The 12,806-nt window shown below is 38.8% G+C and overlaps 1 protein-coding gene across 1 annotated transcript in view; it reads left to right on the top strand.

Moving 5' to 3' along the window:
• The window catches only part of stx1b (syntaxin 1B), a 52,300-nt gene that overhangs the window by 26,590 nt on the left and 12,904 nt on the right, over positions 1-12,806 (top strand). The window contains exons 2-3 of the mRNA XM_067476125.1: positions 2,196-2,270; positions 6,330-6,429. Of these exons, the coding sequence (XP_067332226.1) occupies positions 2,196-2,270; positions 6,330-6,429 (175 nt within the window). The remainder of the gene's footprint in view (positions 1-2,195; positions 2,271-6,329; positions 6,430-12,806) is intronic.

The following is a 12,806-nucleotide window of genomic DNA, read 5'->3' as shown; positions in this document are numbered from 1 at the left end:
AAGGGAGCAAGGGCCCAATAACTGCAGACTAAACCACAGAGAGATGCAGAAACACAAGCTGGAGCTCCATTCTAACCAGCAAGCTACATATTAGAAATATTCACAATAGTATTGCACATAAGTACAATTTTGAGGCACTTGTACTTTACTTATTACATTAGACTAATTTAGATTTCCAACTATTGTACTTTCTACTGTACTGCATTCAGCCAGAAGCTTCCAGTTAAGTTGCAGATTGAGATATTGCAAAAATATTCAAGAAACAAGTTTTAACATATAATTGTTGGTTGTGTCTTTCAGTGCCAGTGAAACATTTCAGTGTTAATCATTTACCTACATAACGAGTCTTTAAATTACATCAATGATCATTGTTCAAAAATTCCTTTGATGAACCCGTTCAGCCCAGTCACACACACACACACACACACACACACCAACCAATTAGGTCAAACAGAACAGAACATTTTTGAAAAGTTTGAACAGTTTTTAGAGATGTAGGAAAACAAGTGTTCCCAAGACTCACATGCCTAACAAGGCTTTTTCAATACCACAGTACACATTGTTTTGCTTTTAAAATGTTTAAATGTATATTTTGCTTGCTGGGCTGCACTCTAGGACAAATGTTGTTCAACCAAATGTTGAACCAACTACCCTGCACCTTTCTTTAGCTAAAATGAGACTTTATCAATAACTTGTGGCACACTCACTAAGCCCCATTCTTTTCCATCCGTGTCTTCTCTAAATGACACTTCTGCACTTGTAAAACATAAAAGCTAATTTTTTAATGTAAAGTGAATCTGAATGGTAAAGCGTTCAAAGTCACAGACCGAAGTCTGACTCTGGAGTCAGACGTGGGAACACTTTGGTTGAGTTTAGAAAAAAACAGAGGTCTATATTAAAACTTAGCAAAAACATTTTGTGTGAACTGATTGTTAAATTTGTTCCCTGTTAAGCCAGATCACAACCTTTCTCTACCCTTAACCAAGTTCTTGGAGTGACAAGCTTGATGTTGCACAGTACCAACGTGTTTTCTTGACATGTATATTAGTTGTCAACATGTCCTCGTTATGTTATTAGGAATCTGCTTGCAATCGCGATCTCTACAAAAACAGACAGTTCAGTCATGTCATAGTTATTTTGTGCTTGCATATGGAGTTTTGGACATGGGGAGAACATGCAAACCCGACACCGAAAGACTCCCCCACCATGCTGCCTGAGATCTAATGTGCTAACATTAGTCTACTTTTTCCTCCCCTATGAGTAATGTGCCTTTCTCTCTTTACTGTCTCATGTTTCCTTGCATTCATACACCTGTCTCTCTGCCTTTCTTTGCATCTGTCCTTCTGTCCATATCTGTATGAACCTTTTGTCTGTCCAGCAACTTGTCTTGCGTTCTCTCTCTGTGTCCGCCTGTCTGTCGCCGCCTAGTATTCAGCCTATTGAAACCAGTAGATTTCGTTCTCCCTCTTTTCTGAACATTAAGGACTGTCGATACTGAGGACCTTTTCATTATCTGCAATCAGGAGATCAGTTACACACACTGAGCAAAGCAAACACACACTGCACAGGCTTGTCTTTATTAACATTAATAGAAATCCAATCAGTGTAACTGGAAAGTGTTTACTCACATTGAGCGATCGCTTTAGTCTGCCTCCCCTGCTAACCCCACCTCACTTCACCAAATCTCTTCCTCTTTCTGTAATATGCTCCTTTCAGACATAACATTTGCAACACTGCTGACTCGTGTTACCTGTTACAGTTGACATTTTTTAAATCTGTGTTTTACCTTTGAAATCCACCAATAGTCTTTTCTTTTATTTCTTGGTAGAAATGTTGGAACCAGTTAGTGAGACATAAATGTTATAGAGACTGTTAAGACCTTTAAGGCAATTTTGGAATATCTAGATTTTGATGTTCAAGCTCCTTGGAAAATTATGTTTTCCAAGGAAATAAGTAAAATAAAACATTACTTATTTCAGACGGAGCATATTTAGCTTGTCCAAAACTTTCATAGGACACCCATTAGAGCTGTTTTAGTGGAACTAGAAAAGGGAGAGGTAAAACATATGATCTTGTGCAGAAATAAAGCCCTGAGTTATGATGTCTGTCTGTGAACTCTCACAATTCATTCATAAAACATTAAGCTGAAATAAGTGAGCGTTAGGTTACATAACCTTTACTCTGTGTGTCTGCAGGCTAAGGACAGCGATGATGATGAGGAGGTGGTGCAGGTTGACAGGGACCACTTCATGGATGAGTTCTTCGAACAGGTAAGATACAACTATACACTGAGGTCATGTCTCCAGTGTCTAATATTGTGATCAGTCAGTGTTAATACATCTGTTTTGGAAATAAGTGATAAGTTATTGTTTACATAAATTTGTGTGAAAATGATTTTAATGTTCAGAATAGCTTTTTAAATTAAGTCAAATCTTTCTTAGAGAGCTTCGGCTATTGAACTGGTGTCCTCAGTACGTTACAACCCTCTAGAGTTGCTCTTCTTTCAGATTCACCACAAACCTAAAATGTTTTAGTGCCGGAAACCAGCTGTAAGACTAAGAGAATTAAAGCACAAACTTGCACTGCAAAAATATTTAAGTGCAAACATTTTATGGGAATGTGAGGTTATGTTACTACTGTATGTGATCTATTGACCCATGACCACTATGGTGGTTACCTCAAAACCTTTTCTTTTGCTTCACTAAAATAAATAAAATTCAAATATTCTTTAAAATTGACCAGGAAGGGAAGAAAGAAGTAAAGGGACAATACATGAGTAAAGTCCACAGTTTTTGGGTAATAATAACAATAAATCAGTCAGACCCATATAACTTGGCAGCTGAAGACTGGAATAGACTGCTGAAAAAGCCTTGACTCACGTATCCAGACACTGTCACTTGTCTTGGTTTTGGACTGAGTGACTGTTGCATATACTCTGTAAGAGTTTAAATGTTCAACAGTTTTGCCGCAGCTCGGTGCAAAATAGACCAGCTTCATTTATACACAAAGCAGCCAGCAGATCAAATCTCACCTCTTCAAGCTTCAGCTGTTGATATTGCCTGCACATACTTCACTACAAGTCGCCTAAGATCCTTTAATTACACGGTTCTTATTGACGACAGGGATCCATCTCCATCCTACACTGCTCTTCACCTCCCAGCTGCACAAAGTTTATTCGGTTCATGAACAGTGTTTATTATTATTATTACTAAACTCTTCAGCCCAATGATCCCATAATGATGGTGGAACGAGCTACCAAACTCTGCACGCTCAGCAAACTCACTACCAATATTCAAAAAACTGCTGAAAACAGAACTGTTCCGCATCTTACTATGCACTTAAATTTATATTTAAAAAAAACTTCCTGTTGTTTCTTGCACTTGCATCTCATGAAATGTAAACACTTTTCTAATAGGACTTTGCTTTAATGCTTTCTCCTTATCTTAGAGTTTTGCTGCCTTGCACCTCATGTGTAAGTCGCTTTGGATAAATGCGTCTGCTACTGTAAATGACTAAATGTAAATGTAAAGAGGTTAAACGATACATTGCAGCTCTACAATGAAAAGTAATATATAATACATAACATATTACTTTGGTATGGTGTGTGATTCTCACAATATGGTGCATAAACAAAAAGACAGCGTCTATTATTAATGTTGTGACATCAACCTCACATTCTCTTCAGAGAACATAAGTAAAGCTAGAACCTCTAGGTTGTGTTCCATAAGATAACCTGACCTAAAACACCACTGACATCTCTAACATTGCTAGTAATGAAAATTGCATTGCAAATAATCTAATATTGTTCATACAGTATTTAGATTTGCAGCAGCCTTTAAAAAAAAAAACAGTTTCCCATGAACCTTAGATGTACACGGGCTAAAGATCATGGTTTCACAGAGGAGGAGAGTCCATGAACTCAGTGAGTTCATGCATGTTGGTGCTGACACAAGGACAAAGAGGCCTAATAAACAAATGGTTTATAGTCCTGTAAACAGATACAGAACTTCCTTCATGGTGCTGTTCAGTTGATGTTGATGCCTCCTGGGACACAGCACAAAAAAAATAAAATAAAAAAAAAACAGTGTTTTGCTGCAGTCTCCATTTTGTCTCAGCATGAAAACAAACTTCCCCTCATCCCACCCAAACACGAGAAATTATTGGAAAGGCCAGGATGTCCTCTATTCAGCATATCAGGACTTAGTCGAGTAGCTCAAATGAGTCAAAAGATATAGATCAAAACCAATGTCCACCACACAGGACATACATGAATAGGATGGGTCTCAGGAGGTGCTTTGTGAAAGCGCTTCACTAAGAGCTACCTGGATTACCTGGCTATAATCTGTGGTAGATCTGCAGCGTGACAGTGTTTCTGTGAACTGATCCATCACAATCTGACAGAAATCTCAAGATCTGATTGTCTGCGGAAACACAGAAAAAGTCAAACTGAGTGTCCTCGTGTTCTCTAACCTTTCCCCACCAGAGTTTCATGTTAACAACCACCAACAACAGCGGTTCACTAATGAGTATCACCACCTTTAATGGTTAAGGTGGTTTGGGAACTTTAATTTAACAACATCTGAAACTAATAACTGCACTCATCTTGTGGTTTAAAATGTACAGGCAGACCAATTGATTGTCAAAACTGTTAGTTTCCATGAGAGCCTATCAATCTTAATGAGCTTATTAGAAATTATGATCTTTAGGATAAATCAGTGTGTTTAGGCTGGGAAAAAAAAAAGAATAATTTATGATAGATTTATGCTGTGCACAGATGGCAGAGACTGTACAATTTTGCACTGACGGTTTACAGGTTTGTTTGTTGACTTGTTAAAAATACCGTTTCAGGCTGCATTTCTGTATTTATGGACTTCTAGTTTCTTGTAGTTTATATGTGGAAAAGCAACCTGGTAGCAAAAAGACAATAACTGGACACAAGGAAGGAAATAACATCTAAACTAAAATACAGAGGAGGCCAGATTAATATAAAGATCCATAATGGTACCGATTCTGACAGCTGCTCTCCTTATTCTGCAGACTGCATCAGTCATTTTCAATTTCAGTAAATCATATTTTTCTATTTAAAGAAGAAACCAGTATAACCATGTCCAGGTTATGAGATACAGAGGGCCCCACATGTCACGTTTCGGTTAAGGGAGGACCCAAGTGAAGAGACTGTGAGAGGGATCGCAAATAACGAGGGGCTTTATTGACAGATGTAAATAGTTTACAGAAGTCGCTCCTAACAGGAGGATACTAGGAACCGGCTACAGAACAAAGAAAACTCAGACTAACCAAAGGGACCAGAACATGAGGGGGATTAACTTAATAGATAGTAAGATGGTAACTTAGGACAACAGGCTCAGGAAACAATAAGACTCGGATAAACATAAAAACTAATAACAGGTAATACACGGAGGGGGACTAAGGAAAACTGATAAACAGAGGGAAACCAGATAAATAAGGCACAGACAAACAAAAATCACTACACAGGAAAACAAACGAGGAAGTCTAAGGAAACTAACAGACAGATAAACTAAATTAACAAGACACGGAAAAACAAAACAGCAAGCACGCACATCACCAAAACTCAGACCAAAGGGGAAAACTGCACAGGGTCCCAAAAACAAGAGTCCAGGAGAAACAAGAGTCCCGAATGCAAGAGTCCATGAAATACACTAACAGCTTTTACCTTGAGTCCAGAGCCTGAGGGGTTGGTGAGGGTAATAATGATGACAATGACAGCAGGAACCACGACGAAGACAGTGACCACAATGGCAGAGACCACATTAACAATGACGAGGATCTGGCAGGGGAGTGAAGGGAAGACTGAACTTAAATAGAGGGGGGAACAGGTGCAAACAATGAGGGACAAAGAGGGTAACGCTAGGTAAACAGAACCAGGGACAGGAAGTAAGGAGAAGGGCCACAAAATAAAAGTCCAGGAACAGGAAGTGCAACAAGATCCTGACACCACACCGCACCAATTCTACACGGGACACCAGACTGAAAAAGACACAAATAAGAAATGAGGCCACCATGTTTGTAGTAATTTTGTACCTATTTTCCTTAATTTTATGGTCATTTGTCATTTAGTTTTGATTATGTTTTTAACAAATTGTGACGATTATGTGTGTATCTTTGGTCATTTTCACCACTGATAGTGGGGGTTATTTTACCTCTATCTCTGGTATTTGTATATAACCATTTTCGGTCAAATTGTGAAAGCTTGTGTTGTGCAGTTGTAGTTTGCTTTTGCTTTAATTTTACATGTATTTATTTTAGTTTAAAAAACATGAGCATAACTGTACTATGTTGTGTGTGTTTAGGTTGAGGAGATCAGAGGCTGTATAGAAAAGCTGTCAGAGGATGTGGAGCACGTCAAGAAGCAGCACAGCGCCATCCTGGCCGCACCCAATCCTGATGAAAGTAAGAATCTGTCTCTCGTACTATTTCTCCCTGCAAAATAAGAAATTGACTATCTATCCTAAAATGCACCTAAACCCTCCACAAACATAGTGAGGAGAATTACATTTCTGTGAATTCTCCACAATAAAAGCAATCAAAGGTGCCTCACATTTTCATCAGTTTCATCAATAGAGGACAGCTCCTATAAGGTTTAAAGTGGTCGCAAAATAAATGAAAGTAAACTCTACACCAAACTCATTAAAGGCCAGTTTATACTTTCTATGTGCCCTCTACACACGCATGTGCTACAGTTGGGTATAGTTACATGGACACGAAAAAGCCTATAAGACCGTTCACATTTCTCTGACTGAGTATCACTGGCTTGCAGTTTAGGTTCCCTTTTTTTTTTTTTTTTGTCCTTTCTGCTTATCCCGTGAGTTCAGGGTCGCCACAGCGGATCATTGTCCGCATGTTGATTTGGCACAGTTTTTACAGCAGATGCACTTCCTGACGCAACCCTCCCCAATTTCTACCAGGCTTGGACTGAAACTGGACAGCTGGGGATGGAAAAGGGCTGTTGGGGGATCAGTGTCTTGCCCAGAGAACACTTTGGCATATAGCTGAGACCGGGGATTGAACCACTGACCATGTGGTCTGTGGACAAATGCCTAACCACAAATATTTCCTATAGTTAGACCAACAAGAGCCATTCAGTTTGAAGTCTTTTTAGTTGGATTCGGTTGAGATGTGAATTGTCCCAGATTATATTAAAAACAGCTTATAAATTTGTTGCAGTACAACTATTTTAGTTGAGTCCCCATTTAGACACCAAAACCAACAATGCATTGTCTCTACTTATGGGTAACGACCATCACTCTGCAACCTTGATTCACGAAATCTGAGCTCTAGACCTGTATTGGTGTCCAAAAACAATTTCCAACACACCAGTCGGACACACTGCTGCGCTGTGTGATGTTTCCAAAACAAAACATCACATTTTTTTATGCTTGGATACATATTGCCCCAATTGCATGCATCTGGGGCAACATTATTCCATATCCAGAGGGAACTGAGAGGTGATGACGTGCATGTGATGTAGCTTTCCATTTGATTTATGGCTGTTCGTGTCAAATAGAAGACTGTTGTCCACCAATGGGTTTACTCGCCATCTTGAAAGCGCATTATAGAAAATGCAATGTGTTTGACGCACAGTTGTTACATATATTAGCAGAACTATATTTGAATAAACCCAGGTCTAATCGAAGACACATGGACACACTAGTTGCACATTCTCAACACATCATCAGGGTGAAGGTGAGCAATTTGAGGTTGTAGTTGTAGTAAGCCATCATTGCTGTGCTGGGCACTGTCACACTATAAATACAGATATAAAGTGTGTCAGTAAACTTCAGTAAAGAGCCTCAGAGTGAAATCTAATCCTGTTAACTGCTCACTAATGAGAACTACAGCTCACTCTTTGAGCCTCCGATGAGTCTGCTGGCAAACGTCCACAGATCGCTGCCATCAGTCACTTCAGCCCTCCTCCTCCTCCTGACACATGAAAAAAAAAAAAAAAAGCCTCTCCTGTTTGAGAGCGCGAGGCTCGGGGAGCCGCACTGTGTTCACCCTGACCCCAACAAACTGTGACTCAGCAATAATGACTCAATGTCACCGCTGAAGCCTAAAGCCAAAGTCTGGGCTGTCAGAAACACTACACTGTAAAATGTTTTGCTTTGAAACTGGTTTTTCATCCGAGTCAGGAGGAGCCAGATCAATCCCAGGGGTTCAAGTCAGCTCAAGGCAACAGTTGCTCCTCCACTATTTTTAACCTTTTGAATGTGATAGTTGCCGTGTGCGTCAAAAATCCCACTCAAAGTCAAAGCTACTGTAAAACCCATTGAAATAGATTCCCAGGCATCATCTGTGACTCCATCCATTATCTATACTGCTTATCCTGTTTGGGGTCAGTGAAGCCGATCCCAGCTGAGGGAGGCTAAATATTGCATAGCTTGCACATTCACACTCAGCAGATGACGACTTTCATGAAACTGAACTTCTCACTGAAAGTTAAACTCAGTTCAGCCGAAGAACACGTTACACAGCAGAGCAACCTGTTTGTTGCATGTTGGCATTTTATTTTACCTGTCTCCACACACGCATCTTGTCAGGCTTTGATTCTGAGTTTCTGCATGTTGATGTTTTCTGTTCTGTAGTTGCATGTCATATGATGATTATTTTTTTCTTTCCTGTTTTGTTTTTTCCTTTCTTCTTTCCTCATTCTTCTTTTTGTTCTGTCTTTACCCTTTCCCTCGGATTATTCAGCCTTTATTCTTTCATTTATCCAGTCCTTCTCTCCCTGTTTTTTACCCCTTCCCTTTCTCTCCATCTACGATTTCTGTTGCATGCCGCCTGTGAAGTGTCTCCTCTTCTTCTGATTGAAGAAGCAGTATTTAAACAGCATGAGACGAAGAGCTTAACCACTGAGGTCATGTGAGTGACGTCTGTCTCTTCTTTGTGTTTTTTTATGCATAAATACAGAAAAGCAGCTATAACACTTGACAAATTCAAAGAACTCAGTATATTCACCAAAACAACTAAGGAGATCTGAACTTCATTATTACAAAAACAAAACAAAAATTAATAATTAGGCATTTTAGTGAGCACAATACGCTTCTGTGACAGTGAGATGAATTAAAATGAAAAAGGATCAAATGAAACAATACAAATAATATTATGCAGGAATTAATCTACAAGGGGGTAAAGGAGGGATGATGCACTCCTCTATTGGTGTGAGTTTTTTCACCGGATGCCCTTCCTGCCGCAACCCTTCTTTTTTACCAAGACTGGCACCAAGGTGGCCCTTGATAACTGAGCGGGGCCAAATTTGATCCCGTAGCCTTCTGCATCCCAACTCTACCCCATTGAGCCACCAGGCCTACTAATGTACATTAAATCGAATCTAAATTTGCTCAGTCAATTCACCCATAGTATTGCGTATAAGTACATGTATAAATGCCTTATATACAATTAAATAAATGTATGTGCCTTTGGATTGTGCTTCATTAGCAGTTTCTTTACTGAAATCACTACATTTTTAACATTTAACATTTCTCATCTCTGAAAAAGTGGCATTAGTTGGTGATTTATGATCTATTTATGCCATGAATTTGATTAAATGAGACATGATTAAACTGGTTCAGATAAAGTTGAATTAACTGATGAAATGTAATGAGGTTAAAATGACCTTTCGGGAAGTGGGGTGAGAAATAATTTTAGACAAATATGAATTAAAAAACTAAATAGAGAAGATCAGCTTAGATAAATCAGATATTTTGAAGATGAGATGTAGTCTTATTAAAATACAAATGAAATTAAATGAAAACACAATGTGGTCAGCTGCTAGAATAAAATCCTGTGTGTGTATATACTTCACTTCATGTTCAACATTTAGATTCGTCTTATTTCCTCCTGGTAAAAACATGTCACTTTCTTTCTTCTTCTCCTCCTCAATTTTAGGTCAGCCTGCTCTCAGCTGCCAACAGACTGTCATACAAAATGCATCTTAGTTTCTGCCTGAATAATGCATGATGGGAGTAGTAGTGAGACTGGAGAAGTAGACTTGTAGTTCTTCCTTTAAACACACAGCCGCTGATAGACTTACTCTCTTACTTAAATCCTTTCTTCATCATCTTAATATATCTTATAACAGCTCTCTTCTTCATTGCCATCCAGGATGTCAATCAAAGGAGAAGCCCTGCAGACAGTCAGAGGAATTTAAAAAAGGAAAAGGCCTGGACTTATATTTTCCTGGAAGTATAAACAGTCTACCAGCTAATTGTGTCTCTGTTTAAATCAAGTTGGGGATAGAAAGATTTACACAAATCCTTATTGACTGTGATTGATAAATGAAGATGTCAAGATATCAAACGATAAACCCTGACTGCTGTGTTATCAGATTGATTAGCAGCTTAAACAGATTGTGGTCCAACAACACACATCTTTACAATCCAGAGGTCAGAAAGACGACCAGGTCGAGTCAGTTTTAACCAAGTGTTTCAAATTAAAAGCCTCATGGATAAAAAATTATACTGAATCATCCATGAAGACACTGGAAAATGAAAATAGATGAGTTTGCATCAACAAGAAACAAGAGGCAACCACCACATTACTGTATTTGCCTCCTTGCCTCTTAAAATGTAAACCTTTACAATTACAGGCATTCTGACCTCCATTTATCGCTCCTGTTTGTGTCTGGCTCATTGTTACATAACATAAACACAAAAGGAAGTACAACCCAACACTGCTGTATAACATTTACTGTACATACAGGTACAACCATGAGGTTTGGCTTCACTAGCATTCTTCCTTTTCTACTACAGCAGCCGTCGCATGCACTGCTGTACACTGATGCAAAGCACCCACTACCCTGTCACAGAGTAGCAATGTGAAAGGAGTGTGGCTAGTATGAGTTCAAGCACACTGAACGTCATGGGCAGTGCACATGCTTTCAAAAAAGTGAGGGTTTGACCCTTAAGGATTGTCATCTGTCTTTTCTCTCAATAAATTGTGCAGCCCTTCACAAAACAATGCTTCACCTCATCTTCTATTTTACATTCCCTCACACAAATCCTGGGGTTCCTTGCATTAAACCAGGGGTCACCAAACCTTTTTGAAACTGAGAGCTACTTCTTGGGTGCCGATTAATGCGAAGGGCTACCCGATTAATACGCACTTTTGAAATAACAGCTTTGCTCAATTTAGCGTTAATTATATGTTATTATTAATAATTAATTAAATTCATGATATTCATCTGTGTGAAGACACGGATCATGTTAATGATTTCTCACAATAACTATCAAATGTGATTTAAAAAAAAAATTAGATGCAGCTCATTGGTAATTGGCACTATGGTGAGCTATTCTTAGAACAGGCCCACGGGCACCATGTTGGTGACCCCTGCATTAAACATTCTGCATTACCTGGCAATAATGTTTGTGTTTGCCTCTCCTTCATATCATTGTAGCCATCCGTAGCATTACCTTCTGCGTTCCTTACTACATTTCCACTTATTTTGCAAAAATGCAACCACTCATAAAATTTTGCACTGTCCCACAATTCATTTTGTTACCTTAAAATTCAATATTTTAATGTGTTTTTCCCTACTCTCCTGCTGACACAAACCCAGTCTTAAAGGAGCTTTAAACAGTGGGGGGCCGTGGAAATAGAAAATCTCAGTTTTCCATCTTGTTTGGTCAATTTAGCTCATTATTTTGATCTTAAATCTCTTCCCACAAAAGCCTCTGTAACAGCTAATATATTTTACTCTACATGAAATGTAACCTATCAATAAACTACCATAATAACTAATATTAGTTAGTTGTATCATTATTTAGTATTAGCATCACTTCCTAATAAGAGCTACTCAGCAGGGAGGAGGATGAAGAGAAGTGGTCAGATGGAGAGGACAGGGTGAGTCAGAGGTAGAAAAGGCTGAGTGTGATCGCAGTGGCTGAATGGCACTGCAGCACTCGTAAATCTGCCTGCACTACTGCAGCTCACACACACACACACACACACACTCACTGTTACCTCCTCCTGATATGATGTGATGTTACTGTCTCTCTGCACATAGCACTTCAGAAACTGACCTTAGATTCCTTTTTGTCTTCTTCCTCCCCGAAACCGCGTTGTCTTCTATTTAATGTCCTTTCACCTGATCTTCACATGATTATCTTGTTTCGGGTTTGCTCTGCTTTGCCTGGTGCTGTATTTCAGACAGCATATTTGTTTTGTAGTAATAATAATAATAATAATAATAATAAAAACACTTTTCCAAATGTTTTATTTTAGTTGCTGGTTAAACTGCACTTTGTGTTTTGTAACACTCCTTAATTATAAAAGAACTCCTCTTATTCTCTTTTGAAGAGAGTGAGATGTCAGGACATGCTTATCTTAGCTTAGCTTAAAAACTGGATACAAAGGGAAACAGGGAACCTTGTTGTGTACAGAGGTCACTAATAGCACCATTCAAGATCACTAATTAAAATTAAAAAATTAATTAATAGGACACAATTTCAGGACACACCCATAAATCCCTGTTCCTTTATTTACATTATGTTATTATGCAGAAACTTTTAGAACATGCTAAAATATTCTGTCACCATTAAAAGCGCAAGACTTACTGCGTTTGTGCTGAAATGCAAAAAACATTCAGGAATGCCTCCTTGTAGAAGCAGTAGGTGCTACAGACAGAAGTCGTTTACCCAAAAGCCGATAGCGATGGGCTGTTTGCGACGCCAGTGTTGTGGCTTTAGTTGGTGGTGGATATCACCTCTAAGGTCCCTTTAACAGCATCACACTGTGATCACTGTGCAAAGTTTATCCATATTCCTGTTCAC

Source organism: Channa argus, chromosome 15 (assembly GCF_033026475.1).
Source record: "Channa argus isolate prfri chromosome 15, Channa argus male v1.0, whole genome shotgun sequence".
NCBI classification, from domain to species: Eukaryota; Metazoa; Chordata; class Actinopteri; order Anabantiformes; family Channidae; genus Channa; species Channa argus.
This window is presented reverse-complemented; position numbering and strand designations above follow the sequence as displayed.